At 34.2% G+C, this 15,127-nt stretch overlaps 1 protein-coding gene across 50 annotated transcripts in view; it reads left to right on the top strand.

The window, feature by feature from the left end:
• The window catches only part of RIMS2 (regulating synaptic membrane exocytosis 2), a 436,647-nt gene that overhangs the window by 326,692 nt on the left and 94,828 nt on the right, over window positions 1–15,127 (top strand). For 25 of the 50 annotated variants that reach the window (XM_048938982.1, XM_048938984.1, XM_048938989.1 and 22 more), the window contains one exon: window positions 1,589–1,678. The exons of 7 other annotated variants lie outside the window; for them this stretch is intronic. In XM_048938982.1, coding sequence (XP_048794939.1) covers window positions 1,589–1,678 — 90 coding nt within the window. Of the gene's footprint in view, window positions 1–1,588; window positions 1,679–10,090; window positions 10,124–15,127 lie in introns of all 50 variants that reach the window. 18 more of the 50 variants (XM_048938998.1, XM_048938992.1, XM_048938993.1 and 15 more) reach the window with 3 other exon arrangements.

Genomic DNA, 15,127 nt, shown 5'->3' with positions numbered 1-15,127 from the left:
ATTGTACTGAACTGCCCTAGGAAAAAGGAAACTTCTATGCATCACTGATTAACTTATATATAAATGTGTATTTCATAGAGAAAAAGAAAAGATCATGTTTTTGTTAGGAAGAAGCATAAAAAAAGATTTCATTTTCACAGCTACAAAAACAACATTCCTTTTGAAGTTCAGCAATACACAGAGTACTAGAAAGGTGACAGTTTCTATTTTAGCGTGCATATCTGTGGTGTCATAAAATCATTATCCTGAAAATTCTATTGATGTGTTACCTGAACTCTACAACTCCATCAATTTCAGAAGCCAAAGCTGCCTTGCTTAGGACGGCAGCCTGTTATAGAATAGCCACTGATGGGATGTCTACAGGATGACTGCAGATGACGTTTTTATGTGCTTACATTTTGAATGCTAGCTATCAGTCCTCCTCAATTAATAAAGAAAAAAAAGAAAAGAAAAGAAAAGAAAAGAGATGCAATGAGATAATCTCACTTTAGGTCAATGTTTTATTTTAATTAATAAGATTGAAAATGTGTGGATCTGGGCAGCCTGATTTAGTGGTTGGTGACCCTGCCCATGGCAGGGGGGTTGAAACTAGATTATCACTACGGCCCTTTTCAACGCAGGCCATTCTGTGATTCTATTATTCTATCTCTATTGTATTATTCTTCATCACTGGCTATTTCTGTGATATTGTACGAGTGGTTATGACTGTGCTTAATGTCTGTGAGGAACTTTGAGTTTTGCAGAGTAAGCAGATTCACAACAGCCTAAAGCAAAAATGGAGCCTAGTCCGTTTATCAAATTGATTGGTCCCAAATTGGTTTTGACATGAGATACCAAAATGTTTCAAACCTATACTTTTATGCTAAACACCCAGTTTAATCTTAATCAAGAATATGGAATAGCATTTTTTGAGTGCAGTTAGGTTCAGAAGTGATGGTTTCAGAGTATAGGAACTGTAAGTAGGAGGAGAGTTTTTATTGAGTAACTTCATCTGCCTAAAATACCAACTGAATTTAAATCAAATCTCAGATTTAAAAGTGATTTTGACCTATGATTTTTGATCCTATATTGGATTAAATATTTTTAAGTATTACACACAACTCAATTTATTGAACACATTTCCAATTTAAAAACAAGCATACATGGTTGCTGGTTTGGTTTTGCCTTGTTCGTTTGAATTATACGTTTATGAAGTCTTTCATACAAAAATATGTTTGCTTGATGTCTTTTTAAATTCAGAAAAATATGCCAGTATCCTAAGAATCTATAACATATGCTGTATTATTTAAAATGAAAGAAATTATTATGTAAATCACATCAACTTTTAAAATTCTAGTTGTTAAGTATCAAACCAGAATATTTGATATATATTACACCAATATCAACATAGATACGTAGAGTGTATCCTTTTTTGTGTTTAAATTGTTGGCTAATCCTCTTCAACACAGGCCTCTAAATAAGAAACTATTTTAAGTTTTTACTATGTTATTGATGGTATTTTGTTTAGATCAAGTTATCCCAAATGGTATTAGGGTATCTTATAACATAAGTCATATAATATTTCTGATTTTTTTTTGGTTTATGCTAGAAGTTACATGGGAGGACCAGCAGAAAAAGGTGAATGGTACAATAACTGATGACAAACCATTGCCGAAAAAGAAACACCATTCTGAGCCAGGTTTGTCAGGGTTTTGAAAACCACATGAAAGCATGAGACAATAAAAACACATTTCATGCTTTTGTAATGCGTGTGCTTGATGGTTTTTTGTTTTTGTTTTTGTTTTTTTTTCACTTTGGTGTGGAATTTTTAGTATGTAGAAAACAATTAGAATAGTCATGTAACTGGTTCTGTTTTAGAATAGCAAAAATAGATCTGCTTTTGTAAATAGTTGTGTTAGAATGCACATGCATTAGTAAAGATATACTCTGGCATAATATTAGACATTAAATTAGACTTAGCTTGATTTTAAGCTTTGAATTTTGCTATGATTTATCTGTGTGTGCAAGCCTCGGGAATCCAGGTATAAGTTATGCTGATTCTTAATTAGAGTACTGAGCCAAGGTATCTACTGCATGTATGGTGGGAAAGTCATCTTGTGAAGGGTTGAATCGGAAACCTCTTTGTACCACCATCAAGTATGACAGAAATAATGTCTCTTTTTTTTCTTTTTTTCTTTTTTTTTTTTTTTTTTTTTTTTTAGCACAAACTGTATTTTCCATATGTCTCAAGTTCTTAAATCTATCTTTCTTCTGGAACTAAAAACTTTCTTTCACCCCGAACATAAAGTGCAATTATTCAACTCTGTCTTCATTACTGCAAATGTGTAGCAATAAGAAGCAAATCTAACTGGGGTAATGATAATGCTGATGGTAATATAGTGGTGTTCTCTCTGAATCAGACAACAGAAAGTGCTAATCACAGCACTTTAGCCACTTGCAAAAGACACTGTGATGTTACAATAAAGAACGCATTGCAAAGTATAGGAATGAGCACAGTAAGAATGGAAGGCAAGACTAGACAGATTGTAGGTTTCATTCTGTATTAAAATATTGATTTAAATGTTGATTCAAATGTCTTCTTAAGTGAATGGGAGTTTTTCAGTCTGAAGAGTACATAGGTACAATTCTGGACTGCAGATCTCTTTCTGTTGGCTATAATAACTGTCTCACTCTAACAGCAACAGTTTTTGAGTCATTTAAATTAAAGTTTACATGATTGGCCACTTGTACCGCCTTCTAAGTTAATGCTGTAGTCTCAGTTTTAGTCTTTTCTACGTGCTGAACACCTCCAAGTTCCCTGTTGAATCTGAGCTACTGCACATCTTAAAATTCAAGAATTAGGAGCAAAGAGGAGCAGCAAAATCCAGATTGTCTGTGTAAAGTAGGAACTGACGAATATAGCTGCTGAATGCATTTCAGTTTCCAATTCCCTGACACTTTAATGCATCAGAGGAAGTTAAAGGATAAAAAAAGCACTGCTTGTGAGAGCCAGAAGTGAAGTGCATCTTCTTTTCCAGCTGACTTAGCCATTGCATGACAGGTTTAGCATACATTTGCAGATCTTCGCTGTAGACTTTCCAGGGCAATTTTGGCAGAATAATCTCTCTGCGTAGATTTTTTTCATCTCCATCTCCCACCTGAGGTAGGTTTAGAAATGTGGTACTCTGTTATCTAGGCAGATGGCACTTGGCACATCCATAATTATTAGCAATACTTGTTTAGAGAAAACTTCCATGTTTTTACAAACAAGAGATTCTACTTTTCTGCCTACTCTTGAGACATTGGATAGACATAGATTCTGGAGTATGACTGAAATCTTGCAAGACTGGAAAACAGATAGCAGAATAGCAATAGAAAACAAATATGGGCATTGCAAAGCAGTCACTTTTGTGTTTTGTGTATCAGACCACTATCTGTGTGATTTTTTGAATCTTATTTCTTCCTCAAGAACACTATCACTGACATCAAATACTGCAGAGAATACACAAAGTTGGTTTGGAAAGCCACAGTCACAGTTGTCAGAAGTTAGAATAGATAAAGACTTGAGCAAAAATTTTGCTCTGCACTTCACAGTTCTAGGTCTTTCTGTGAAGACTGATGCCTGATAAAAGCGCAGTTTGAACTTTATGTTTTCAGGAATGTCTTTCATGCACGGGTGGGTCAGTGATATGTGATGCAGAGACATCTGAGGTGGTTCTAAACACTGATGCTTTTCCAAGCAGATTCTTTCTGTTTATTAAACAAACAAACAAAAAGAAACAAAACAAAAAACAGAAAAAACCACGAACAACCTACATACTGAAAAAGCAAGAGATGCAGTGGAATACCAGTGTAACACAAGCATGTGTTTCAGGCTTTACCAAAGAAGATGCTGATGAAATTCCTATATCCCAGAAATCAACATGTTTTTTTTAACAGTGCCTTAAAACTCACAAATTCTGAAGTAATTGGCCAAACTATTGTTCAGTATATTACAATGAGTCAGTTTCATTTATTCAAAGGTTTTGAAGGATTGGAAGAGCAAAATTGCAGAACCATAGCCAAGAGTAATATTAAAATTCAAGCCAGCAATTGAATGTCTGTGCCCTTTCTTCAGCCCACTATTGCACTCTGTGTTCTCAAGACACAGCAGAATCGAAGAGAATGTAGAATAGCCATTTGTTCCTGTCTAGTATATTAAGCATTTCTACTTTCAGTGCCCCTGCCTCTCAACCATAATAGAAGACAAACTAAAGAGAAGTCTAGTCCTGTAATCATATTTCCTTGATCAATGGAAAAAAAAGAATGCAGGCAATTTCACATGCTTTTGCATTTTTATAGATGCTTCTTTAAGAGAACATCTTGGAAAAGTAGGCTGTGGGTTACTGAATGTCGTCTGTTGGTAAAAATATGGTTGGACAAGATAATGTTTTTCTTTCTAAAAAAGCAATTATTTTCACCTAGTATCATTATTTATCTTTTCTGAATGCAGTAAGGTTATTTAAGGAAAAAAGCACATAGTTTAGGGCACCACAGTAGTTTTACTCGTTTCTGTTTCCTATCACCTGCTGGATAATAAGCGAACAACAGGATTCACCATCCAAAGTTTGGAAAGTGAATTTAGTCTGGGAAACTGTATTTTCATCCAGAGATGATGCAGGAACTACCTATGTGTGATAGCAAGGAGAGTATTACTATTTTTACCTTATTCATACTTGTAGCTGATATACTTGACATGGATTATCTGGAAACCATCCTATGATGGTTTCATTTTTGTTGCCTTTGAGGTGGTTGTAATGTCATCAAATATTCAGCCTTTGTCACGGATATGTTTATTTTGTAAGCAATGGTTGAGTAACACAACCAAGGGGAAATGCTGACATATTTTAATATGATTGACCAAAAAGAGACCAGTTAATTGAAATGTATTTATACATTTCAAGATAGCAAGAAATCAAAATGAAGTTATCTTATTATTTGGATTATATTATTATATTACATTAATATTCTCTTATTATATTTGGATTAGGTTTTTTTTTTTTTTACTATACTGAGCTTTTAGAGGATCTTCAATAAACACATCCTAAAATTCGAAGGTGGCACTTACTTACAAATGGAAGTCTTTGTATACTGTGACTGCCTTTCAATTGGAAGGGAATGGCTGGTTTTTATCATTGGTGGAAGTATTCCTTAACTACACACAGAAAAAAAAACTTTTCAGAAATAATGTTACTGCAGTTCAGTAATTTACCTGCTCTCAGTTGAAATAGTAAATGATTGGTCAAAAATAAATCAAAACAAAATGGTGGCTATTTTACAAGAAGGTTGTAGTCAAAATGGGAAGTATTAAAAGCAGTGCTGGGAACTCGCTGGGTGTGAAGACAAAGTGGTGTTAAGACACTCAGAGAGGAGAGCACACAGGCATTTCATATTGTGAGTACAAGACAAATCAAAGACTATGGTTAAACAAGAATGCTTGTATAAAATTGGCAGCCTTGGAAAGGAGAGGAGCAGAGTGAAGTCAGAGATAATGATTGATAAAGAAGAAAAGTTACTAAGCAGAAGAGTTTTAAAAAAAAAGGAATTGATTGGGAAAGGAAAAAGTTGTTCAGAGCCCTAATGCAAGGTTCTCAGTGCTCAGGTAGGGCTGAAGAAGAAAACATAACATAGAAAAGGGTCTTATGGAGGTGCTGTGGGGCTTGAAAAGCAGTGAAGTGGGTAAAATTTATAGAAAGATTTATACATTACGTGCCATTCTGAGACATTGTTTTATCCAGTGAGAAGTGAGAAGTCCGATGGAATATGTGGTAGTAATAACCTTTCTTGAAAAATTATGAGCGTTCCCCTACTTTACAGAGGCTCCTCTTGAATGAGGTTGTATATAAAGCAAGTTATTTAAAATAAGCATTCCAATGTATTTACTTAAAAGTTGCTTTCGTTATTCTTCTGTACCACTTTGGAGGTCAGTATGCCTATTTCTATGAAAGTAACAGAGCTGGATTCAAGAGACAAAGATATTTTATTACGAAAAAATGGCGCTGTGTGAATTGGAATTGCAGATGTGTGTGTTGCACTTTGGTGTCTCAGCCAAAGTGCATGGAGTAAAGGTTAAACTGTTGTTTATGATGGGTCATAATTAGTTGAGGCAGCTTGAAAATTCCTTACAGCACATACACATTCTTTCATGTGTATGCCCTTTTCCTGCCTTCCTGTGTTTTGGAAACCACTTGGAAACCAGTCTTAACAATGTGAACTCCTGGACTACCTAATTCTGTAGGAGCTAAAACGTAATGACATAATTGGGGTAAGAACAGAAGTAAAATAAGGAAATATTTAGTTCAGGATAGTTCATCTATCCTTTATATGCAATACAGGGTGAATTTGTATCCTATGCTGATAATTATCTTCTCTGAAGTAGTATTGATGTTTGATTATCTAAATTAGCAAGAAAATCATAAAAGCTCACTAAGTTTCTCATTTAGTTTTTCTCTCAAGACTTATAAAAAAGTAATGCAGTCCACACAGTTTCTTCTGATTTTGTAGAGTTCATGCTACTGAGAATATTTAAGATTCCTTCTAAGATGTTGCTTTCTGCCTTCTTTGCTGTTATTCTTAACTCCTGGTAGGAATAACTCACAGCTTCCTTGTTCTTAGTGTTTTCCATACCATGTATTATATATGTAGCATGTGTTAAACCTAGCCTATAGTAGATAGTTGCCCAATTAAATGTCTTCCATCTTCCTAGTATTTTCTTCATCCTACTTAGACCTCTGCTTATATTTTTGAGGAAAAATATTGGCATCTGTGCAGTGTGCAGCTGTGGTTTTGTGTGTGTTAATTTGCACTTTAAGATGAAAAACTCATCTTTAACTGGTAGCCGGTCCCTTCATGAAAAAAAAAATCAGAAGTATGAAATGAGTTCTGTATGTATAGGAAGGATTACAGGAAAACATAATTTAATGGTATTAAATAGTATTATAGAAAAGTAATTTTATTGACACTCTAATGTAGTCAGATAGCCATTTGGCAGTAATTTATACTCTTAATAATTTGGCTGTCTACTCCTCCTCTTTTTCTTGTATCCTTAGCATGTTACTGTGTAAAGAGCATCCACAAATGAGACTTTCTGAATCTGCAAGACATGGGTGTTTGTGAGGTCATTAATGCAGTGGAAGATTGTTGCTTTTAAGGAGCAGGAAAAAAAAAAAAAAAAAAAAAAAAAAAAACAACCCAGAAAAGAAAAGTAATTGGCTTACATCTGTTGGTCCCGTTCTGTAATTTCAAATGGGTGTGTATGCTATGAAAAGTTTCAAACATACTTTTTAAAAATAAGTTCCTAAATACTTAGGAATAGTTTTCAGTAACTGCCGTTTCTTAAAATGAAAAGTTCTGCATCAAAGCATGATGAAATAGTTGGCATTTCTCCTTCTTTTCTCGGATTTCCAGTACAAGTGACTGTCATTTATTTTAGAAGTTTATTTATTGAGAGTTTTGCTTCTAAATCTGTACATAATACCCTTACACATATCACATTCGCCCATGAGGATGAATAATTCATCCAAATAAATGCTACCTCCACAGCAAAGCAGTAACAGTGCAAGTGAAGACTGACTATTGACATTATGTATACTTAATAGTATTTTATTTCATGATTTTGTTGGCAGATTCTAATACTTTTTTTTTATCAACAAAGATCTAATGTAGTGGATTAAAAGCTACAGAACTAGAAAGTTTTCAAAGTGTTGCATTACCATACTACAAATCCTTCTACTTTATTAATACTTAAACAATTAATGGTCAAATTGCATACTGTCTCTGATTTTCCATTCTGGCTTCTATAGAATTATACTTCTTACACATGCGATCAATAAAAACTTAAAACTGAAAATATATTTGTAAACATTTTTATTTTTTTTGTTCGGCGTTTTGGTACGTAAACATTATGCTCCTAACAAACACAGGTGATTTTCAATATGCAGTTTTAAAAATATGTTGACATATATGCCTGATACGCAGCCAAATACTAATGAGTTGGTTCTGAAATCTTCAGAAGGAGCTTTACTGCTTTTCAATGGTGTCATCACTAAAATTTACTGATGCTACTAGAATGCCTTATATTGACATATCAGGACGTTTTCTGGATCTGGAATAATTGTGGTTCCAAGCAACTTTGAAAACTTCTGAAGTTTTTTATATTTCTCTTAATGTAATGTATGTCTCAGAGATATACATTCCTACAGATAGTAAAAAAACACATAAGTATAATGGTGTCAGATACTTTATAATGCAGTATTTGACATAGAAGGAGTGCATGCTTCAAGGCTATAGATAATATAAAATATATATAGATGTGAGAAAACATTTTCTGAAAAAAAAGTAAGTTTTAATTTTTAGATGGGTTTTTGGTGGTGGAAATGAAGATTTATTTATTTAAGTGGTTTAAAAATTATAACCACACTATATCAATACAGGCTGTGTAACACCAAGGACGAGTAGATCTTTTTATTTGCTTATATGTATTTCACACTACAGATTTAATGCACATGCACAGATAAAAATATAGTTATACACTGATACTTTTTTTTTAAGCAATAGATGACATAGCATCCTTTGTCAAAACTGTCAGCTGCTATGCTTTCACAAGATCTATCTCACGTACAACACTTACACGTGATCATCTAGTAAGCAAATTTAATTGCCTAAAAATGCATTCTAAATATATGCTACAGTCTGCTTGTGTTTACAACAAATTTTTTGTACAGTCTTGGTATTTGATGGATGAAAATAACCTGCTAGCTATAGAATAAAATGGTGTAACCATAGAACATGAGGGTTATCAGATGAAAATTAGTGTTGTCTTTCATTTCATTTTATGAATTTATATTGCTTATTCTAACTTTGCGTATTTTCAGTGGTGTCTTTCAGTGTATTGACTGTAAGATGTGGATAAAAGTACATACAGTATATTTTTAGTGATGTCTGAACTTTTCTGAAATTCTTAATCTAATATCTCCAGTGTTACTAAATTGTAAACAATGTTTAGTAACTCAGCAAACTGCAAGCTGAATTTAGATCAGGGCTTATATGGATACATACAGTATTTTTAATTCTCATGCTTTTTGTAAGAATGCATGTGTTTTGTAAGTTCATGGTAGCTTTATAGTTCTTTTTAGTAATTATTATTTTTCAAGATGAATTCCTTCCATTCTTTTACTATAAATAGATGTTCAGTACAGAAAATGACACTGTCCCTCAGATTTCCTCCGTGTCTGAAATGGCAGTGTGTTTTGAATGAAGTAATACAGTAAGTAATGAGAGAGTTGTTTTGGCATTTAATTTGCATGCATTTCCAGTAACTTAGACTGCTGTGAGATGAGTAATACTTGGTTTTGAAAGAGTATCTGCTTGATACATGAGAGTTAATACCTATATGTTCTTTTTTTTTTTCACATTCAATATTTTGTTCTTTATAATACTGCCATTGGCAGAGTGCTACAATAACATGGTCCTTTCCAGAGTGTGTTATGTGGATCCTGAAATTTCTTCAGCTTGTATGCCCTTTTCCAAACAATCTCTTTCTGTTTTGTTTTCCATTTTTGATATGTGAAGTTTGATTTAGTGTGAAATAAAACTATTTAATAGTAGAATTATTTAATAATGCACTTCCATTCCGGATTTCAAACTGAATTTCAGTACTTGAAAAAAAATTAATATTTGCATTCGAGTAGCTTACATTCCAAAAGTTGAACAGGTGTGAACACAACAGTTTCTACTCGTTAACGCACTTTTTACTATCCAGGTTTCTTTTCAGCTTCATTGCAAGGATTGACTTTGCTCTCAATGATAACAATTGTTATTTCCTCAGCTCCTATACTAACTCTATCTTTACTCTTCTTTTTCAACAACTGTAGTTTAACCACTTCTTTCTCAGCTTGCTTTCTTCTTCTGGTGTCTTTGGTTTTTTTTCCCCCATTTACTAACTCTGCTCTGCAGACTTCTCTCTAAAACAATTTTTGGCCCTTTCCCTCAGTGTCAGTTTTAACCTTCTGAATACATCCTCTCACGCCCATCTCCTTTGTCTATGTCTGTCCATTACACGATGTGATCACAGAAGAAGCGGAATCATCAAGGAGAAGAAACTCAGGTCTGTCTCTTCTACTGCTTTTTTCTGTGCTATATTTCATTTTACCTTTCCTATAGATTCTATCCTAGCTCACCTCGTTTACTTTTCACTCTTTTCTCCTCTTAGTATATTTAAACATAAGCAAACTGTAGAAGTTTAACACAGATCAAGATATTTATGTAATTTGTATTACCCGTGAAATATGAACTCTACGAAAAACTTCAAAAGGCAACTGATGACACATGTGCCTACCTTAAGATTTTAAACTGATTAAATTTATCTCAGTGTTTGTTTCCCATCTCCAGTATCTAGATGTTAAGCCTATAAGCTTCCAGCTAGCACACGAAAACCATCTCTAATTTGTTTTATCTTCACATTTGGAAACTTCTACAGAAAATAGAAAACTCAGACATAACATTCCCAGGAAGATATAATTTGAGAACTGAATAATCTCAGAAAGTTACATTTCATGCACTGAAATCTCAAACTAGCTTCATTGAACAAGACCCATTTTTGTTAGGAATTATTAGTGATCAAAAGCTGTTCTCTCATGGCAAAAAGTGTAAAACAGAACAGTTTGATAACAGAGTGAGAAATCAAAACATGAAAGGAAATCTCATATAGCTGTACTGGTCGTGGCTTTTCTTTCATAATGTGTGTTATTTATATATTTTGTATCAAATATTAAACTGCCATTTATTGAATTTTCCATGCAGTACATTATATTATATATATACTCTTGCTCTGCTTGTTCAGTCATACTAACTATGTCAGAACAACGAAATTCCCCATTTTTTAGTGGATCAAATTGACACATGAAATTTAAATTTTACACTTATTCCATCAAAGCTCTCATTTTTTTTTCCCTGCTGTTATCCTGATGAATAAGAGAAGCCGCTTTGATGCTCTTTAGCTTCTAAAATCTGAAAGAATTTCTGTGACTGGTCCATTAAGTTTCGGTAGGATTTAGTCAAATATTTTTTATCATTCCTCTGCTGTGGCTGGCTCCTTCAGAACTCAGTTTTACATTTGCTATCACTTTTCATGAGTTCCTAGAGTTTCTCTATGCTGCCTCTCAGAAGTTAGTTACTGTGGTCTTCAAACGTAACAAGTCTCAAGATGGAAATCATTTAAGCTGCAAAGCAGGGATTGACAGTGGATAAAGAGAGCAAGTGCTATTGAGAATTAAGTGATCAAGGTCTATTTTCTGTAAATCATTACTACTGGAAATTAATAAATTCATGCTGTAGAAAGATTGGGCTTACTTGTCCCATGCTAAAGATCCATTTCTGTGAGATTATTCTGAATCTCTTTCAGTACCAAAAAGTAATAATAATAATAACTTTTTTAAAAAGTTAAAAAATGAGTCACTCAGTCCTCTATTTGTTCATAATAAAGGAAAAGGAAAGTTGTGGATGCTTTTATTCAGGAATCCTCTTCTGATTTATGAATCCTAGATGATTCTTGGTAAGAACAAGACCTAAAAATGGTATCTGCTGTCTCAGGAAAATATGTATTTTTATGACATATGTTTCTTGAACAGATTTGAGAAGACAAAATGTGTGTTGTTAACTCTTCTGGACATTCCACTTGAGATAAATTTCTGTAAAGCAGTGTTTTGCTCTTTGACAGATTTAAGCAAATACTTTAAGCTCTCGTAAAGTTAATTGTCTAGCAGAGAAATTCAGAAGCATGGTGAAAGGCATAGTTGCAAAACTTACTGCCCTTAAGCTTAAAGCAACTACCTTGCTTTGTGCATAGGAACCTGTTTTCAGATGTACATTTAGGAATGGTTCCCTGATGAACTTCCATGCTTCACCTCAATACCATCATAGCTCCAGGTTTCGCTAAGTTTGTGCAACTGTGCACACAGCTACAGACATGGGTGTCTTGTCAAAGACATACCTTCAGAAGATGTTTCCCCTCTGGGTTAGAATTCACTTTTAGAAGTGTTAAACTAGGATTACCCATTTGCGGGTTTTCTTCTGTAAATGGTTTTCACAGTACCAAGCTACTAAACGCTGAGATGGATCAAAGGATTAGCTATTGATTTAAGGTGTTACTAGAGCTATAAATGTTGAAAAAGCTAAATAGCTGAATATGGGACAACTGTACTGAAATAAAAATACTTTTTGATGGACATTATCATCTTTCACTGCAAAAATGAGAAAATTTTATTCCTTGAAAATATCTAGAATTTTTAGTGGGTATGTCCTGTAAGAGTGCATGTAAAGTTTATGCTGTGTATTTCAAGAACAAAAGCAATTTCAAATTGGTAAAAAAGCAAAACATTCTTATACAAATTTTATTATATGAAAGCACTACATGTTGATATCATCCTTAGTGATCAGTGTTTTCCTTTGCTGAATGAGGAGCTTCATAATGCAGTTTTCACAATTTGTTTCTAAAATTGGATTTTGCAAATAAAGAATGAAAGAATTTGAGTAATAAACTGGGGGCTGTTCTTTTTCATCAGCATTTCTGGGGAACAAGTTGCTGATGCATCAGCAAAATGCAGTGATGTTCACTGTGATCTTTAAGCATACAGAAAACATTCATGAAATGAACTTCTAAATGAGAGCTAACTTGAGTAATGGTAGCCCAGGCTGGTCACCAAGACTAGGGAGAGGCTGAGCCATGACAGGCTAAGGGCAATTAGTATAGAAGTAGCATAACTACCACTATCAATCATTGCTAGGTTTACTCCAGGTTCTCAAAGGTGATGCCCAGTCATTGCTGTTTTTTTGAGGCAGTGGATGGAAGTCAGGAGGTGGGGTACTGGAGACAGCTCTGGCTCTGACAGATGAGAAAAGCCAGGAAATAGAAATTCTGGTTCTTCTTTACAATCTTTGGAGCAGAACTCTCTTTCTCATAAAAGGGGCATAAGAAGGACTGATCTGAGTTTTTGGTAACCTTTGAAAATGAAATTCAAGTAGATGAAGACTATTTGTTTTCTGTTTTGTCATTTTAATGTAAGATTTGTTTTACAGTAACTTGATAGCTTGGGGCAAAACTTAGGAAAGTTGAAAACTCTAAGTTGTGTGACCAAATCAGAGCTGGCAGCCCAGGACAGTGGAGAGCCAAAAAGAAAAGAGCCTGGAAAATGAACTGAGGAAGCAAATGCAAAAAATGTATATGATTGAGATAGATTAAGAGACTAAATACAGTGGAAGAGAAGGACTGTTACTTGTTTTTGTTCTTATGTGTAGTATCATGAGATGTTTTTGGAGCCTTTCAGGAGTGAGCCTACTCTTGTGTACTTTATAAATAAAATCTGACACTCCTCTATTTTTTGAGTTGTAGTCGCTATTCAGTGACACACTTCCTTGAAGACCAGGATAAAGCTTTGTTCTATTTCCATCTCTCACATGTTGAAAAGGAATTCCTGGAAGGAATCTATTAACATTTTAGTTCAAATGTGGTTAGATAACTTGTGCATCTCTGAAGGGTTCTGTGATATTTAATTTCAAGAGTTTGTTTAAAATCTCATATCTTAGATTAGACACTTTAAATGTCTGAGTTACAACTCTCTATTTGAACAGCAGAACCCAAAGGGATAGTTCAACATCAAATTCAGTTTAAAGGTATTTATTATACTGACAGATGTATTGGATTGGATAGCTGGGGGACTCTTTGTTCTTATTTTTATTTCTTAGAATTAAGGCCAGAAACTGTGAAGGCTTCAAATCCTGAAATAGCCATCTGTACTGGATTAGGAAAAAAAAGGCTGGATTTCAGACCGGCAAAGAAAATAGTCAAAATAGCAGTTTATAGAATTAAAAATGAGAGCATACCAGTAAATTTGCAGTATTTTATACATTATACATGTACAACACAGCATTTTTAGTAAAACTTTGAGAGCTGAGTTTGTAATTCTTTTGTCTTGCATGAAGGTGAACACACCAGTGTTGTTTTCATGGCTTAGCTTAAATCTTTAACCATATTTTTGTCTGTTGACACACTAATGAAGATTTCTTGCATTCTTAGGATGGCTGAAGAATCTCTATTAATAGTTTCTTGCTTTTCTGAAATCAAGCATAGTTATCTTCAAGTGTTTGTGCCTACATATTGAAATGGCTCTGTCAAAATGTGAAATATTCTGTGGTTATACTGTGAAGCATGGTTGGTGGTAGGAATTCTGAGGTGCTTGCATGCTTGGCTAATAAAGAATGGTGACACTGGATTAGGGCTTTTCGTGATAATGATGCAGAGCTAATAGCATGGCTGATCTGAATGGAAATTTGTGAGAACAGAGTATAGGAGCCACTAGCCCCACAGGGATTTTTCTTCTACATTCTCAGAATCCTATTTCATATCCTTTACAAAGAAAGGTTTTGCCACAGTTCTTTGTGGAATTGAAATGTAGTGCTTTAGCTGAAGTTCATCTTGCTGCTTCTGCTTTAGTAACACCTATTTCCATGTGGGATCTCAGTATTTTTCAAAGGCCACAAAAATGCATGTACTTTTTGTGAGGCAGCAAGGACAGACTCATAGAGTATCTTGCAAAAATCACCTTGGAAAAGGATCCATGGGTAAACATGCTATTGAAGTTTTCATAATAATCCTAATTCTTGTTTAATAAGCATGCAAAATAGAACTTCCCAGCTTGCTTCAAAAGCCCTTTTTCCCTTATCAGCTGCACTGGTTTATCCCCAGTGATGAAGACCTTAGCTGACCCTGTCAATTTATGAGCCCATGGTTCTAGAGATTCTTTCACTTTCTAGCCTTGATCACCCTATCTTATTCAACTCTATTACTAAGCAGCACCACGTATTGTGCAAATAATAACATTGTTAGCATGGTTTAAGCATTATGATAAAAATTTGTTTAATTGGTGAAAAATGTCCCTCAACTCTCAGTCTTTGTTTAGTAATGCCAAGTTTGAAGCTATGAATTTTTTAAAAACAACAAAACCATCAAGCAGTTCCCAAATAGAAAACAGGAATGCAAAGGCATGTTCCCCCACTTGGAATCTGACTAATTGAATTGTCTTCCTCCTAGCATTCCCTTGTAAGGATGGTAATT

The sequence above is a fragment of the Lagopus muta genome, chromosome 3 (assembly GCF_023343835.1).
Source record: "Lagopus muta isolate bLagMut1 chromosome 3, bLagMut1 primary, whole genome shotgun sequence".
NCBI classification, from domain to species: Eukaryota; Metazoa; Chordata; class Aves; order Galliformes; family Phasianidae; genus Lagopus; species Lagopus muta.
This window is presented reverse-complemented; position numbering and strand designations above follow the sequence as displayed.